Below are 17393 nucleotides of genomic sequence, written 5' to 3'. Positions count from 1 at the left end.
AAGCTATCTGCAGAAGTCCTCTGCAAGGATGAGGGAGGATGTTCTTAAGAGGAGCAAGGCTGAATTTGGAGCCGTGACCAACTTGGAGAGCACTTTGTTGGGAAATGGAGGAATTTCAGTAGAAGACTCCCTGAGTCTGCTTTTGTTGCCGTTAGTCTCTGGCAGCTTTAAAATTGTCCAAGTATTGTGACCATCCAAGCCCTAGGTCTTTTTCTATAAACGGAGAGACCTGCATTCTGCCCTCTACCCTGAATAGGGGCATCTAGAAATTCCATTTCTGGTCCTGAAGCAACATTGCCCCCCAAATGGTCCCCTCAATCTCCCTGTCTTTTGAGACTTGCCACCCAGTATCTTCACCATACACCATACACTTTAGACACATAGACTCCAATACATTTGCAAAGGCTTTTGCATGCAGAAGACTAACTCAGGCGTTGTTTTTACTCCAGGGGAAATTTTTAGCTCTGTTTACCTTCTGATGTTGGTTTTTCTTTGTGTTTTTTCTTCTGGCTCCAGGAAAGCAATCTCCCGGGCAGGCCTGCAGCACCTGGCTCCTGCACATCCCCTCAGCCTTCCTGTGGCAAATGGTCCAGCGAAGGAGCCCAGAGCGACTCTGGACTGGAGTGTAGGTGTTGGCTTTTTCATCTAAACATAATTCAATTGCATGTGTGTCTTTCTCATTCTTAGGATCCCTGTGGCTACAAAGCAAGACTTGATAATTTTCAGTATTGCTCACTGATCAATCTTCAGATACCTAGGCCAGAGCTCCATTCTCAAACTCCCGGCAACATAGTTCCTTTATATGAAATCAGATGTGTTTCAGACTAAAATAAAAACTTCATGAATCATTTGAAGCGTTACTGCCTGGGTTTGCAGCTGTGCGATGAAAAGTACCTCTGTGCACATGCTTTATTGGTTCTTGCCAAGTTGATGATGAATAGAGCGTCCCCTTAGCAACATCCTGGAATCTAAGCTTGATTTCCTCAGATCAAGCTACCTTCTTTTCTTTTTTGGTGCTTTTTTTTCCCCCCTGACAAAAGATGACTTCACTTTATGTTTTAGGCACTTCATGCCCTCCTGTCTGATATACTTCTTCCCCTAACACAAAGGTAGATTGGTCTTGTAAAAGTGGTTTGGGTATAGTAGCCAATTTTAACCAAAAACGCATCCACAGAAACTATTACCTTGAGCTGAAGATTGCATTCTGAAATTCTTAAGCTAGTTAGAATACATTTATTGAGGGTGTTCAGTGACTCAAGTTCTTGGTGAAAACATCTATAACTGTGGCCTGAAAGGCTTTGTCTCTTCCTGAAGGAATGAGTATAGGGAACAGCGTGAAGGTGGAGGAGGGCTGCCCTGAAATTCTTCCAGTCTGGTCTTGATGGTGATTTTTGTTTAGCGTTTTTCAGTTGAGTTGAACAATGGGGATAATTCACGTTCTCCCATATGAAAGCGCATGGCGGGATGGGGGAAAGGAGAAGAGTTGTTTTTCATTCATTTAATTTTTTATTTTTAGCCCATATGTCATGATTTAATGTCCTTTTATATTAAAACAATTCTTTGTCTCTCCCAAGAACACACTTACTGACATTCTTATTTGACATTCTGGGCACATGCCAATGTAGGCTGCCTGCATTCATGAAGTACTAGGCAGAAGACTGGACTTGATTGAGATGCAGCTTCTTCCTTGATACAGCCCTGAGAATGCTCCAGTATCACCTGTGCGTGCTGAATGGGCACTCAGGAAGAATGCTCCTTTCCTGGAATTTCCCTTTATTCTAGGAAAATTACTTAATAAACTCTTAAACCAGGAGAGAGTATAGAATTTATTGGTACCGGTGTTTACATAATTAAAAAGAATTAAATGTGTAAACAAGCAGGTGAAGAAGATCAAAGAACAACATTTCCTGGACTAATGATGAGAATGTTATGAATCAGGGACCCAAGTCAGTTAGTTTCACATTCATGATACCCAGACAGTCTTCTGACCTAAAGTAGCAGGACCCTATGCGGGGCAAGATTCTAATGAGGGAGAGTTTAAATCATTTAGATGGCAAAAGTCATTAAATCCTTTTGCCCCTCGTGTGACATCACTGAAGTCACTGATCTCTTTCGCCCTCAGCATCCTCATCTACAGATGGGGACAATTGTGGCCCCTCCCCAAGGGGGACTTCCTGGTGTTATTAGGATCAGATGTGGAAGTAAGTGTGCAAGTTCTTTGTAAACTGTGCAGCCTGCAGATTTATTTAATCAGAAAAAAAAATAATCAATGAATTCATTAATTCATCACCGAGTTGAGCCCCTGCTTTGTGCCAGGGCCTCTGTTGCTTCCTGGGGATTCTGAGGTGAGGAAAATGGGGTTTCTGCCTTCCAGAAGCTTAGGATGCAGTCAGCAGAGAAGAAAGCAACAGCAAAAATACCTAGAATAGAGGAGCCCAGCATCAGGGAGTGCCAGGAAGGATGCTCCATCCCTATTTGATGGTGGAAATAGTTACCAGAAAAGGCTTTTAAAAAGAAGTGTCCTGCTTGAGCCGAAGCTTGGCAAGAAGGTATTATTTTCTGATTCCTGTAGAGATGTATGCACTCTAATATTTCATCAAAATGGTATTTTGGGCTAGTGGTGGGAGGCTGCACTACACAGCGGGGGAAGAGCGAGTAGGAACTAAATTCTTTCTTCCTCTGTCCCCTTTGATTGTGGGCGCCCTGTCATGGCGCCCTGGTGAAATCATGGCATGGCAGGAAACACTTTGGGGATGTTTAACAACGGAGAGAGCACTGAAATCCTCCTCTTTAGACACTTCATCTGAGGGCATATTTGAAGATCTGACATGTAAGGAGCTGGAAAGATGTTGACTCTGAAAAAAAATTAATGAACTGTGGGCTGTTATTGCTATTAGTGAACAGAAGCCAAACAGTGACCAACACTACAACTCCTTGTTATGATCATGAAGAACATTTTTCTCAGAAGGGAGGAAGAAGCAGGTTGTTAAAAACATTTTAGACACCTTTATTTTTTTTTGTGCTAAGACTTGCCCTTGCTTCACAGTTTTTGGCTTTTCCTAACAAATATGCTTTTCACCAGTTTCATTTAGGTCACCGTAGTTTGCCGTTCTGTTCAAGTTGCTGAGCCAGGATTTTCTTTGTTCTGCTGAAAGTGGAAGCCCGGGCCACTGGCTTGACCAGTCCTGCCATTCCCTCGTCCCAAGCCCTGCCTGGCTCCCTGTGGAAAAGCGGCATGACTGTCTGTTCCCTCTACCAGCTCACTTTTCTGGACTAAAGTCATTGAAAGGATCAGTTTTCACTTATTCACTCTTACTATTCACTGAACTCTGCTTTTGGCTTGGAGCCTTGTACGAGTCTCCCAAATGAGGAGGCAGGTTTAGGGGGACCAGGGTCATCTCAAAGTCCTGTAGGACCATGACCCCCTGACTTAGGTCAACTCCCCTCTCTGCGTGTCACCAGTCAGAAAACAGATACAGAAGTTGTTCATGGAGCATCAGAAGACGCAAGACAAATCAGGGTGAATTAAAGCTGGAATTAAAAGTTTAGTCCCCATGTTTCCTACCTGTTACAGAATCCCAAAGGGGCCCTTGTTTTGACTCTGATATATGTGCCAAAGTCTTTCAAAGAGGCACAGATCTTTCCTAAAGATTTTTGTGCAAAGGGCTTTGAAGAGCAGCCTGCTTGTCGGGGTGCCTGAGACGCAGGAGGGCACTGGCTTGGTGAGCCCAGACCATAGGCACCTGTGCACTTCGGCCAGGTGTATACTGTTGCAGGAGTCAGTTTTACGTGTTAGGTGCACAAACTTAATAGTTTCTGTCAAGTATTCATGTTCTCATTTCCCTGCTCAGTGATACATGCTATCTCTCTCTTATTTTCAGCTGTTCCTCAAGGTCCTAAAACTTCTCTCTTGCTGTGATTTGCTCAAATAGTTATTATGACGTCTAGGATTCCCTGTCTCACATGATCTCATTTTCTCGGTGACCCTTCATCAACATTCACTCCTGCCGCCTGAGCACGAGCCTGCCCCTCCATGCATGTCTGGGATAGAAGCCTGAACGTTGATGTGCGGGGAGGAGTCGCGTCTTCAGAATGGCGCCCCAGCCTCCGGTTGACAACAGTAGACACGTGGAAATTGCTGTTTCCTGTCGAGATTTCCTCTGGCTCTCTGCCAGGTCATGCTCATCTTTTCAGCTGAACTAATTCTGTTTATTTTATTCACTTTTTGCTTTGTTTCCTCACAATATCTCTACATGCGGTGCATTGTCTTATAAATCTTAGAACCGAATTGGTGGTATTTAGTCGCTTTTAAAATTCTAGGTCCTCAGTTTGATTTCAGGCTCCTTGAAGGGAGGGGCAATGTTTTCTGCTTAGATTTTCTTCTTCACAGTGGAGAGGACGGCCTTGTGGGCCTACCCGCTGTCTGGCTACTGATGCTAGGGGACAAATTGATTGTAGCTTTTCCGTTCAGTCACTGAGAAGGGGATATTTCACCGGGAGTTGACTGGCACTCAGATAATCTCCAGTTCCTGAAAGGCTTGGTAGGCAAGAGTCCATAGCCTGCTTGAAAAACAAATAGATTTATGCTATTTGGATCTTTAAAAATTTCCTTCCTAGTACGGTGTATTGTGTTAAGTCTTAAAGCACAGCAGTGGTCTGATCTCATTCCTCCCAACTTACCCTCTTTCACCTTCTCGGTGACAACCTGCGGGGGCTGCTCCCATGGACACCATGCCATGTGTGTTAGCGAAGCCACTTTTGGGGGAAAATAAGCTAAATTGCCAGAAAGGGAGTAATGTTCAAAAAGGCAAAAAAAAAAAAAAAATCTTATCTCCATGGCTGGAATCCAAGTTTCCGGTTTAGAGTGAATTAGCCCCTTTAGAAGTGTGTCTGTTGCATAGATAATGTGTGTCTTCTCTTAAATGTCACATGCCTTTTCCACAATGGAGACTTAATTTGGATTTAAGAGATTTCTTCCTTGTTTTCAGTGTTATAGCAGGGAGCATAGGAGATAGGCCTTACTCTGTCTCTGCTGTTGTATAATTTGCTTTTGCCTATTACACTGCCTAAAACAACTTTCAAAGCAACGGTGGAAAAGCCACCCAGATCTTTCTTAAAGGGCATGTTGGTTTTCACATCGATTTTAATTTCAGTTCGTTTTTTTTTTTCCTCCCTCTTTTGAAAATTTCCTCCAGTTCTGAGGGCTATGGAAAATAGCTTCAACACAAACAAAGCCAGGTTCTAAATCCAGACCACATTTTCTTTCCTCTAGTTGATGATGCTAAGAAAAGAAGTGCTTTCTCCTAGGCAGGTAGAAACATAACATAGTTATACACCACCTCACCATTTGGTTCGGGGACAAGATTAGGGAAACAGAGTCTTTGTGCGAGATTGGTTTAAACTGGGTTATGAAACTAGGTCATCTTATCTTTAGAAACCTTGAATGAAGAGCCAGGAGGAGCCAGGTGAGTATGTGTGCGTGCGTGTGTTCTCATTTCAGTCTTATTTCAGGTGGCACGTCCTAACAGTCCTGTGCCGTCAGGCTTCAGCTCTTGTACCTTCAGGTTTGGGTGTTGTCCCTGAGAGGGACTCTCACCTCAGTGTTTTTCCCACTCCTAGCCCCATTTCAAACACTGTTAAGTCAGGTTAATCAAGGTGTCAGATGGCTGAGAGGTCATGAGGAGCTAACGACCTATAAATTTTTCCTATAAATCAGTGGAGGTCTTGCCCCTGGTCAGCCCTGTGAGTAGTGGGACAGATATAGCTTCATGCTGTGATTTCATGCACCTGCACTAGTCCTTTATTTCCCCAAATTGTGAGAATTTTAAATTCAGTCACGTGGGCTCCTGGGGGATATCATAGAATCCTGTAATCTCACAGGACACTGAGAAACATCCAAGTCTAAATTTCTGCCTCTAAGTAAGTGCTGATCTAAACTAACACTGCCCAAAAGAAACATATGTGAGCCATAAAGTAATTCTAAATTTTCTAGTAGCCACATTTAAAGAAAATTTTTTAAATTTTTTAAAAATCAAAAATGTTAGTACCATATTTTGTTTAAGCAAATAAATCAAAAATATTACCATCTCAATATGTAATCAGTACAAAAATTATCAGCGAGATGGTTTGCATTCTTTTTTTTTTCACAGTGAGTAAAGTCTGCTGTGAATTTTACACTGACAGCACATCTCAGTTAGTGTTAACCACATTTCAAGTTTTCAATAGCCATATGCTTATTGGGCAGCACGGATCTAAACCATCTTAGACAACTTCTACCTATTATTATCTTGGAGATTTTTAGGGAGAGATAGTCCAGATTTCTTTTCCTTTCTGAATTTGTAAGGACATTTACATGAGGTATGTATTTATAACTTTCTTATTATTTCAAAATATTTTTATAAGCAAATGCTTTCCTTTTGTGTAGATTATTTTCTTCTAGTGTCAGTATACTCTATCTGTATTATTCATAGTCTGTAAACTCCTCCATATCAATACATACATTTTTATCTTTTTACCTATAACCATTACTAGGACTTCAGTAGAACTTGAGACCAAGGAATCATATATGTATGTATAAATCTATTTCTGTATCTACCTAGATGAATCTCTACTCTTAGGTAGCTAGATCTGTCTTTATATACAGATCAATCTGTATGTATGTATATCATGAAATTTGTCTCAGCACTCACAAATACAGAAGAAATATTATGTTCATTTAGAAATGGTTGAGAGCTATTTATTTTTTTTCTGTCTGGCACAGATGGATTCTCTAGTTGTATATTGTTTGAGATGGTATTTCAAGGTGGTTGTGTAGAGGAGAAGGAAAGAGGCTCCTGGGTGAGGAGAATGGACTAAACAAAAAACATGGCACAAAAGAAGGAAGATATGGCTATATTTAGAGAAGAAAGAAGAATAAAGAAATTGTACAAAGATGAATACAAGGAAGGTTAAGGGTAGATTGGGGTCATCAATGGAAGGTCTAGTATGTGAGATTAAATTCGGATTTCATTTTATAAATAACAGGGCATATTTAAGCCTCCTGAGCAAGAGAGAGAGGCGTAATCATAGTTATGTTCTAGAGGAATTAATTTTGCAGCAGTGTAAAATATCAGGGAGAATGTCAGAATTATGAGTTCAGAGCAGAAGAAACCTAGGACTCAGATTAGACATGCTCTTCAGTACATGATAAGTAGCTGGGGGGCGGGGGGTACAGGTAGATAATGAAAGGAAATCCAGACAAAAATATGAGGCCTGTATTAGTTGAGGTAGACTAGGCTGCAGTAAGTAAAACAGACCTATAATTGCTCTATAGAAGTATATTTCCCCCTCACATAACAGACCAGGACTCTTCCGGGTAGGTTGAGTGGGAGTTGGGTCCTGTTCCACAGTTATTCAATGCCCCAGATAGTTGCTCTTACATCTTCACCAGATGGCTTCTGAAATCATCCCAAAGGTTCACTTCTCAAGTATCCAGTACGGGAAAAGAGAATGGAGGAATGCATGTGGGAGGTTTCAATTGGCCAAGTCTGAAAACAGTACATGTCACTTATGCTTATGTTCCATTGGTTAGATCTTGGTCACATGGCCACATCTAAGTACACAGGAGGCTGGGTTATATGGTCTAGCTGTATGTCCAGGAAGAAGAAAATAATAATTTTGATGAATGGCTAGCAGTCTTGTCTACAAAGACCAAGGAGAGAAACTTGGATAATGCTAACATCTGTGGGTTAGAAGGGAAGGAAAACTAGAAAGTGTCCACCTTGAAACTGCCAGTTATTTTACCAGCAAAGTGGGTTTATTTGAGACTGGCAGAAGAATTGCAACTTGGGACATGTAAACTATGGCTAACCATAGGTGAGTCTGGAGATCAAAGGAAAGGAACATTACTTTATAGAGGAAAGGAGGAAGTTGGGAGGGGCTGCTTTGAATGGAAGTCCATTGGAGGAAAGTGAGGGTTCAGGGAGATGATGACTTCTTGTTAGCTGAGTTGTGGTATTTTCATATTGGCTGAGCTTGTTGCTGGGCAAGAAGAAATTCTTTCCTCCCGCTGGAGTAGTAATGTAGGCTTCTTCCTGTTGAGAATGCAAGGTAAGTCTCTTCCTTTTGGGGGTCTGCAATTAATGCAAGTGGTAGAGTGTGACCATCAGGCCTCCTGATTCCATTTTAAATGAGGTTTCCTTTATTCAGTTTCATAAAAGTAATCACAACAATAATAATACAAACTGTACTGAACACCTATTAACTTCTTACTGTGTGCAAGGCATTGAAATTTATGCATTTTCACATTTAAATATCACTATGATCTTGTGAGTGAAGTACAATTATTATTATAATTTTAATGGTGAGTAAACTGAGGTTAAGGAGAGTTAGAGAGGTCCTACGTACAGAAGAGGTACAGAAGAGGTGCAGCACCCAGGAGTGTTTCACAGGTGGGGCTTTCAAGTGTGTTTGTGGACAGTGCTAATCCCTCCTAGCAACTATAAGTGACAATACATATAGCATATTGCCAATGGATCTGAACCTTAGCGTCCAGAGTATTAACAGGGGGTCATGTAGACATGGCCAATTCCTACATGGTTGACCTTAATCTCAAGCTTCTCTGGAGGTTGAGCTGATACACGGCTCTCCGACCCACCATAAGTCATTGTTCTCTTAGACCATCTGGCATGTCCCAAGGCCCCAAGGTAAACGGATACTCTTATCAGGCAGGACATTCCAAGCACTTAGAGAGATGACCTTCCTAGAGTTGAGGGCCAAGTCCAGACTTCCCTTTGGGTAAGTTTACTTCTTTATTATGTACTTTATTAAGCATCAGACAAGATAGATGTGCAAGAAAAGGATGACACACGGGAAAAATGTAGTGTAGCAAAAGGTACGCTTCATCATTGTTTCATGTGACTTTTTTTTAAAGGCTTCTCTTCTGTTTGTGATTTTACAAGACTGTCATGTTTCTATTAAGCATCCATGTAGACTTATCACAGTTTATTATTCCAGACTAGTGGACAGATAAATATAATTATCCCTTTCTACCTTTTGGAATTGCATGTAACAAAAATGTGCATTCATTCATTTATTCATTGATCCTTAATCTTTCCAATTCCTAAAATTTATTTGTCATCTATTTTCCAGACTCTTAGTCAAGTGCTGGACAGTCAATGTTCACATAGAGCTTAGAATCTAGTAAATGAGGAAACATTAATCAAATAATTATGCCAATTAATGGATAGTTGCCAACAGAGGGAAAGGGAATATGGTTTTATGAGAGAAACTAACAAAATAACTTGACTTAGACTTTGGGGTCACTGATGGCTTCTTGGAGGAAGTAACACTTGATCTGGTGACCAGAAAGTGAATAGAAATGAACCACACAGAATCAGAATGGAGAGGAATAAACAATTCAGATATAATAAACATCATATACAGTGAATGGCCTTTGATGATGGGCTATTGGGACATTCGAAGCCAGAGATTATGGAGGATCAGGTGGTAAAGTGGAAATGGTAAGTAACTGAGTTTCATACCCCCTTCGAAACTGGAGTCAGTAACATTAGCTGATGGATAGGAATGAGAAAGAGAGATCTAGAATGACTCCAATGTTTTTAGCAAATATTTGCAGCTGTAGGAATGGAAATACCATTTGCTGAAAATTTAGGGAGAAGATTAGAGTAAGAACAGATTTAAGGAGTATATCACAAACTGAGTTTGAGACTAAAATTTTGAGATGCTTATTGGTTTTAAGTGGAGATATTGAGAGGGCAGGTTTTTTTTTTATAGATCTGAAGTTCAAAGAAGGGGTTTGTAGTGTATGAATAATTTGGGGGATAACAATTAATTGATGGAATCTAAAACCATGAGAACTAAATGCAATAACCTTGGGACTGGGTGTATGGAGAAGAGTAAAGATCTGAGAACGAGCTGTGGAACACTCTTAATATTTAGAGTTTGGGAATTTGGGAAAGGTCCAAGGATGAAGACTGATGGAGTGGCCATTGAGGTACAACAAAAACACGAAAGGAGTATATAGGGTTTCCAGGAAGCAAGTGTCCCTAAAGGAAGGGAATGATCATCTGTGTCAAAAGCTGTTGATTAAGATAAAGACTGAGAATCAGCCACTGGATTTAGCCATGTGAAGTCACTGATGATCTTGACAAAAGTAGTTACAGTGGAATGAGAAGAAAGAAAGCCTGATGGAATTGGGTTCAAGAAGTAATGAGTAGAAAGGAAGTAGAGGCAGCAAATAAAACTCTTTTTTGAACTTTGCCAGTAAAGGAAAAGAACAAGTAGAAATAACGAAAAGCAATGTGTGGGTCCAGAAATCAAACTACGGATATATTATAATTTTTTCAGCTCTTACTTGTATATAGAGTTGTGATCATAATATACAGGTAGTTTTGAATTTTATTTTTATTTGACTTTACATCATATAGTTTTCCATGTGGCCAGTCTTCATAATTGTACTTCTTGATGACTTTATAATATTCCATATCATGTATTATTCTACTAAACATTCTTCTCCAGTGGGCATTTGTCATATTTCCAATTTTTGATTATTGCAAGGTAGAAATAAACTTCTTAATGTAAATAGTTTTTCCTTGCCGTTAAGATTATTTCCTTAGGGTACATTCCTAAAGTGAGATTATTAGATAAGTGTATGAAATTTTAATTTATTCTGTTGCTTCTTTAAAGGCTTATGTGTTGATGACTTTCCCCTTATCCCCAGGATCTATCTTGTTGACCTTGAGCCTTCTCACTATGTATCCATAGTTTCATGTCTATTTGCTTAAAATCTCTCTGGGCTACCTTATGCCTCATCTCCCTTCTTCTCTTACCTTTTTTCTCTGGTGACTGTACAAGGGTAGAAAAGTATCAAGTCTGATAGATCAGTCATAGACACGTTCTAGAATCTATTATTTGATAAGTTGATGGGGTAGGATAGGGTCCACTGGATTACGGGGCCTCAGACTCTATGCACATGAGTCACTTCAGAACGTTGAAAACTCATGATGTCCAGGTTTCATTCACTTCATGTTAGTTAAAATAGACTCTCTGGGGGTGGTACCCAGGTAGTCTTAAAAACTCACCAGGTGATTTTAATGAGCAGTTAAACTTGAGAACCAGCAGGTCAGAACCACTGTGGCAGGAAGCCTCTAGTCTTTTTTTTCCCTCTTCCCTTACAAAGGACAGTCTTTCTAATCACATCTCCACTGCAGAGTGAGGTGAGCTAATCCTAGCAGCCCTGCTGTGCCTGACTCTGAGTCAAGGTTGATCAGCAAGGCTCTGAGCGCTTGCTGGGTATGTATTCAGGGGGCAAATAGCCCCTAGCCCAGAGGAAGCCTACCTGGCAGCCCAGTGAGTTAGTGGGGTGCTTGCAAATCTGAGTCCCTGGGTCTTGACTGTTCCTGCCTGCTGTTGTTGACCTACCAGAAATTAATTTCTGGCCAGCCTAGTTTTTGGTGTTTGTTATCAATGACTTTTGACCATATGACCCGCTGTAACATATTATTCGTCACTTTCTAAAACTTTTGGCAGGATTTTAGCATTTTTGGTTTCCCTAACATTTCATGCTATAATTACATGTTTAGTTTGCATGTATATATGAATATATATATATATATGTATGTATGTATTCATGTATATATGTATGTATAAGATAAATGTATATATACTGTCCTCATCCATTCCTATCTGAAAATTTTTAGGGTCTAAACCTATAGCTGTTCTTTTCTTCTGTTGTTTTTCTACAAGATTGACTATGAGGGGAATCCCATTTTCCCATCGACTTCCATAAAAAATGATGAACATGACTTTCTACAGGAAAAAATGACTAATAGAGAAGAAAAAGTTTTGGTGAAAAGATCATTAGTCACCCTTTGACATGGAGGGTGATGATTCTCATTAACATTGCTTTCTTTTTTAGAATGGTTTTGAGGCACTCTGAGATATGCAGGGCACCCCTGCCCCCCCCTCCCCCCCGCCCCGAGAGTTTCCTTGTCCATTGTTCGTGATCCCTCGATATCTGTATAACTTGTGAATTTTTCCTGCCCCTCACTTTCCTTGAGTGTTCTGAGAGTTTGTGTCACCTTTCCTGGATTGTGAAGCACCTATAACCATTGGTTATTCTTACCTGAAAATCATTTGAGCCTAAAGGATCTGAAAGGAAAAGTATTGGAATCTGAAGAAATACATTTAAGAAATAGATGACACTTTGTTATTTTTTTTTCTCCTTGGTGTACATTTCTGCTACTTTGCGTTCAGCTTTGGGATTCAGAGGGCTGTCATGTGGACATTTCTGGAGTCGGTTACTATAAAGATGACTCACATATAAGATAGAGTTCTAAATTGCTTGGTTTTTCTATAAAGCTCCTTATTAAAGTCATTTAACAAAACACCATAGCCTGGGTGGCTTAAACAACAGGAATTTATTTCTCACAGTTCTGGAGGCTGGGAAGTCCAGGATCGAGGCACTGGTAGATTTAGTGCCTGATAAGAACCCACTTCCTGGCTTGTAGACGGCTGCCTTCTTGCTGTGTTCCACATGACCTTTCCCCAGTGTATGTGTGAAGAGAGAGAAAGATCCCTCTCATGTCTCTTCTTATAAGGGCACTCTAATCCCAATCATGAGGGCTCTGTCCCCGTGACCCAATTACCTCCCAAAGGCCTCATCTTCAAATACCATCACACCGTGGAGTAGGGCTTCAACATATGAATTTGAGGGGAATCACAATTCAGTCTGTAGCATCTCCCACGGAAGCCGATTACATGCCCCGCTGATGAAACAGATAAAAACAAGAGCAATTTTCCTGTAAGATCAGTAGACGTCATCTCTTTATGGTTAACCCAATACAGTGCTTTCCTTATGAGCTCAGGGTCTTTTTCAAGCCAATGAACAAAATACACAATTAATACATAAATCCATTATGTTTCCAAGGTAGTGTGTCAGAAGAAGGAATATGGAATCGTATTCATCATCCTGTTTAAGCAATATTCCACTCCTCCCCCGACCCCAACGAAACATTGTGCGTTCCTGAACATCAGATTGTTGCGCTGGTATCGCCCGGCACAGCATGTCTGTTTGCCATCAGAAGTACATGGCTCTTTTTGGAAGCAGGGAAATCATTCAGTTAGAGAAATCTAGAATTCTATGGGCGAAGGCCCTACTGAAGCAGGACAAGTGTGAATTAGTAGGAATTTATTATGCTTTGAGTACATAGTGACTTGAATTAAGTTTTAAGAAGCCGCTGTCTTAGAATATAATTTACCCATTACTGATATAAATGTAAATATGTCTTCAGTCTTTAAAGTGCTTTAATACCACTATCCTTCTTCTTAGCTAATTTGCTAAGTAAAGGCAACTTTTAATAGGATTTTAGTCTCAATTGTCATGGAATCTACAGTGTTGGGCCTAGATAAATATGGCCTTACAGTGAACAATCTGAGGGATTTTTTTCTCATTTGTTTAATATATGTTTCACAGATTACCACATCTTTGGATAAAGCATTTATAGACCTAATGTCCATTTTGGTTATGGCTCAGACAAAGTTTTCCCAAACACCTTATTCTGTTTCTAGAACTTTGGTAGGATCGATGCCAACAGTATTTTCAGGGGTAAAATGAGAGGTGTTTAAACTGTGCGGGTTCACTTACTTTCTTGCCTCCAGAATCTAAATTTGAGATCTCCCTCTTTCATACCTGAAAAGAAAACTTAAACCAGGTGGGTCTTTCCCTTCCAGGAGAATGCCGTGAATGGAGAGCACCTGTGGCTGGAGACCAACGTCTCAGGAGACCTGTGTTACCTGGGAGAGGAGAACTGCCAAGTCAGATTTGCAGTGAGTGTGCTCCTCAGATCTCTGGGTTCTGCCCTTCCCTGGGGAAGGCTTCCAAGTTGAGTCTGACAGCCTGAGGAGGCCCGAATTTCCAAGGAGGCCACCGTGCCTGAATTTACAAGGAGAGGTTTGAAAGGGCCTGTCCCTTGTGAGACAGTTGACAGTTAACATGGCTTTCAAGGGGGTTGGTTTTAATGGCTTGAGGGCTTGGCTATGCAGGTTGAACTTTGGTATAATGTGCCACTTTATGATGATTCCCAGCGTCGGTTTTTATTTGTGTGTTGGAGGGAAGGGAAAGGGTAAATGTGCATGAGTGTTTGCTTCCGGAGGGGCTGTCTGTGTGGAGGGAGGTCTGAGTGTGGGGGAGGTGCGTCTGTGGGAGAGACCAGTCGGTCAGACAAGTTGGTCTTGTAGAAGAGCGCATATGGTGGAGGGGATTGCTGGTGCGTGAGAATGGGGATGGTGAAACACCTGTCTGGTGCTGGCATGGGCTAGCAAATACAGGCATGCCTTGTTTTCTGATGCTTTGCTTTATGTCACAGACCCTGTGGTTTTTTTTTTTTTTTTTTTATACAAATTAAAGGTCTGTGGCAACCCTACCCGGGCGCCATTTTTCCAACAACATTTGCTTACTTTGTGGTAATTCTCACAATATTTCTGACTACTTCATTGTTATATTTGTTATGGTCATCTGTGATCAGTGAACATGACTGGCTAAAGTGGACATAATGGTAAGCATTTATAGCAATGAAGTAATTTTTAATTGAGGTATGCACTTTTTTAGACATAATGGTATTGCACACTTACTAGACTGCGGTATAGTATAAATGGTAACTTTTATATGCACTGGGAAGCAAAAAAATTCATTTGACTCGCTTTATTGTGATACTCACTTTGTTGCAGTGGTCTGGAACCGAACCCACAATATCTCTGGGGTGTGCCTGCAATTCAGATCAAGTTGTGGAGGATAAAATTCTAGAAACGAGACAATTAATAAGCACATTGGAATATCCCTTGCTTTTTATTTATTTTAATGTTTATTTTATTTATTTTGAGAGAGAGTGTGTGTTTGTGAGCGGGGCAGGGCAGAGAGAGAGAGGGGGAGAGACTCCAAAGCAGGCTCGAACCCATGAACCATGAGATCGTGGCCTGAGCCAAAACCAAGAGTCAGACGTTGAACCAACAGAGCCACCCAGGCACCTCTCTCTTGCTTTTTAAAATTTTCTTTGTATGGCTATTTAGAACCACCAGCTTAAATGTCAAAATTGTCTTTATGTTCTGTGAAAAGAACACGGTTGCCAGGCGTTGAGTCGTAAGGAACTAAAATTTTATTGTTGAGAAAGTGAACTTAAAATTTTTGTGTAATTGAAAATTGTTGGTTTGAAAAGAGTAATGGGAAACATAGAATAGTAAAGAAGAAAGAAGTGTTCTTTCTTACTTGGGGAAATGAGCCTTGTAAAGACATAATGCATTTTTTTCCTTTTTCATTATATTTGTTTATTATGTGAAAGAAAGGTTTGGGGTAGAATGCAGGACTTTGGAATTACAAGTGAATATTTTTCTATTAATAACTAATAAGAAAGAAATTGAATTTCCACTAAAGCTTACGGAAGAATATAGCCCTCAGGGACTTTTATCCGGCTGCCAGAATTGCAAAGCTCATGGAACAAAACTTTAAAAATTGCGTTAGCTGTTTTGACGACTGGTTTATAGGTTTTGTTGGGAAAACTTCATGAGAGTTTAGAAGACCAGGGTGTACTTGAGTGAAGTTAGGAGTAAAGATCAGTGAAAGGCCCAGCTGTACAAGGTCTCAGTTTGAATCTCACTGTTACCACTCACTGATATTGAGAACTCCTGTCTCTTGGGTGCTGGCTACCTTCTTCGAAAAAGAGAATAGGATGAAATTATTTTAAATTATGCTTCCAACCCAGGTCTGTACTTAGCTGTTTGCATTTCTCTTAATCTTGTAGATTCATTTGATCTAAATATCAGGATTTCCACTTTATGCATATGTATTTTTAATTAAAGTATAATTGCATAAAATTTGATTAAATTAACCAAAGACCAAGAAATGCTCAGCTGTTTGGACTAAAATGCTATAAATAATGAATTAACATTAGGATCTTAGTTAATTGCATAAACACTGGTCGTGGAATATCAGATAATATGAAATGGAAAAAATGAAAGCCAATTTTACTTGCATACATGCTTTTGAACTATTTCTGCTGATACTGCTGTCATCTGATGGACTGTAATTTGTTACAGAGTTCTGCATTATTTCCAAATTACTCCCTTTGATCCTTTTCTGGTAGTCTTTTACTGTCAGTCACATACTACCTCTCTTGGCAAATATATATACAGATACATCCACTCTTTTTAAACCTTGTATCAGCAAATGGCATCACTATTTACTGACTGATTATACCTGGGTCACTATTACCTCTAGACAGGGAAAAACAACAAAGAATAAGGGAAATTTATAAGTAGGATGCAACAGAGTTGTGACAACCCCCGGTGCCCTTCTGAATCTTTCTGCTAATTTTATCCCCAATACTTGGCTCTATTAACTCACTTCACAAAGTGTCTGGAAGATGAAGAGCTCTCCTCCAAAGAAAGGTCGGTGAAAGAAGGAATGAATCAGCGAGGAAGCAGAAGACCTGTTGGCTCATTATAGGCTCCCAAAGGCTCAGTGTGTTCACCCATGAAGTGGGGCAAATGTTGGGAGCATTAGATGAGATAATGCATTGAAAGAATTTACTTGCCACAGCAACTGGCACAATGAGTTAAAAGGGAAAAACAAACCAACATAGAAAAGGTGGAAGCAGACCATTCATGAAAGAACCACCATTGGCCAATATAGATCTGAAAAATATTTTAAAAAGGCACCCGGGACGCGCCTGGGTGGCTCAGTCGGTGAAGCGTCAGACTGCAGCTCAGGTCATGATCTAGTGGTTTATGAGTTCTAGCCTCGCATGGGGCTCTGTGCTGACAGGTTAGAGCCTGGAGCCTGCTTTGGATTCTGTCTCCCTCTCTCTCTGCCCCTCCCCCACTCGTGTTCTGTCTCTCTCTCTCTATGTCAAAAATAAATAAAAACATTAAAAACAAATTTTTTAAAGGCACCCAAAATAAAACAACTACGAGGAGTCAGCATCATGTGCCTATTTGAAATAGCAAAGATTTACAAAATGATACCACCTGCTGGTTAGTTAAGCCTAAGTGGTATTCTCGTTGCCACCTGGTAGGAGGGTAAATTGATGCATGCACGGTTGACCCTTGAACAACATGGGTTTGAACTGTATAGGTCCACTTATATGTGGAATTTTTCTGGTAAAAACTACTATAAATGTATTTTGTTTTATGACTTTCTTAATATTTTCTATAGCTTACTGTATTATAAGCATACGGTATATAATAGAGAATACAAAATATGTGTTAATTAACTGTTTATGTTATCAGTAAGGCTTCCGGTCAATTTTGGGAGTAGTCAATTTCCGGTTAATTTGGGGGAGTCAACACTTATATCTGAATTTTCAACTGCACAGAGGGTCAGTGTCCCCTAACATCCACAT

At 40.3% G+C, this 17393-nt stretch overlaps 1 protein-coding gene across 3 annotated transcripts in view; it reads left to right on the top strand.

Moving 5' to 3' along the window:
• Window positions 1-17393, top strand: part of DGKI (diacylglycerol kinase iota) — a 449833-nt gene that overhangs the window by 159348 nt on the left and 273092 nt on the right. For all 3 annotated transcript variants that reach the window (XM_043589661.1, XM_043589660.1, XM_043589662.1), the window contains exons 2-3: window positions 517-625; window positions 13732-13827. In XM_043589661.1, coding sequence (XP_043445596.1) covers window positions 517-625; window positions 13732-13827 — 205 coding nt within the window. The remainder of the gene's footprint in view (window positions 1-516; window positions 626-13731; window positions 13828-17393) is intronic.

This window comes from Prionailurus bengalensis, chromosome A2 (genome assembly GCF_016509475.1).
Source record: "Prionailurus bengalensis isolate Pbe53 chromosome A2, Fcat_Pben_1.1_paternal_pri, whole genome shotgun sequence".
Classification (NCBI taxonomy): Eukaryota; Metazoa; Chordata; class Mammalia; order Carnivora; family Felidae; genus Prionailurus; species Prionailurus bengalensis.
This window is presented reverse-complemented; position numbering and strand designations above follow the sequence as displayed.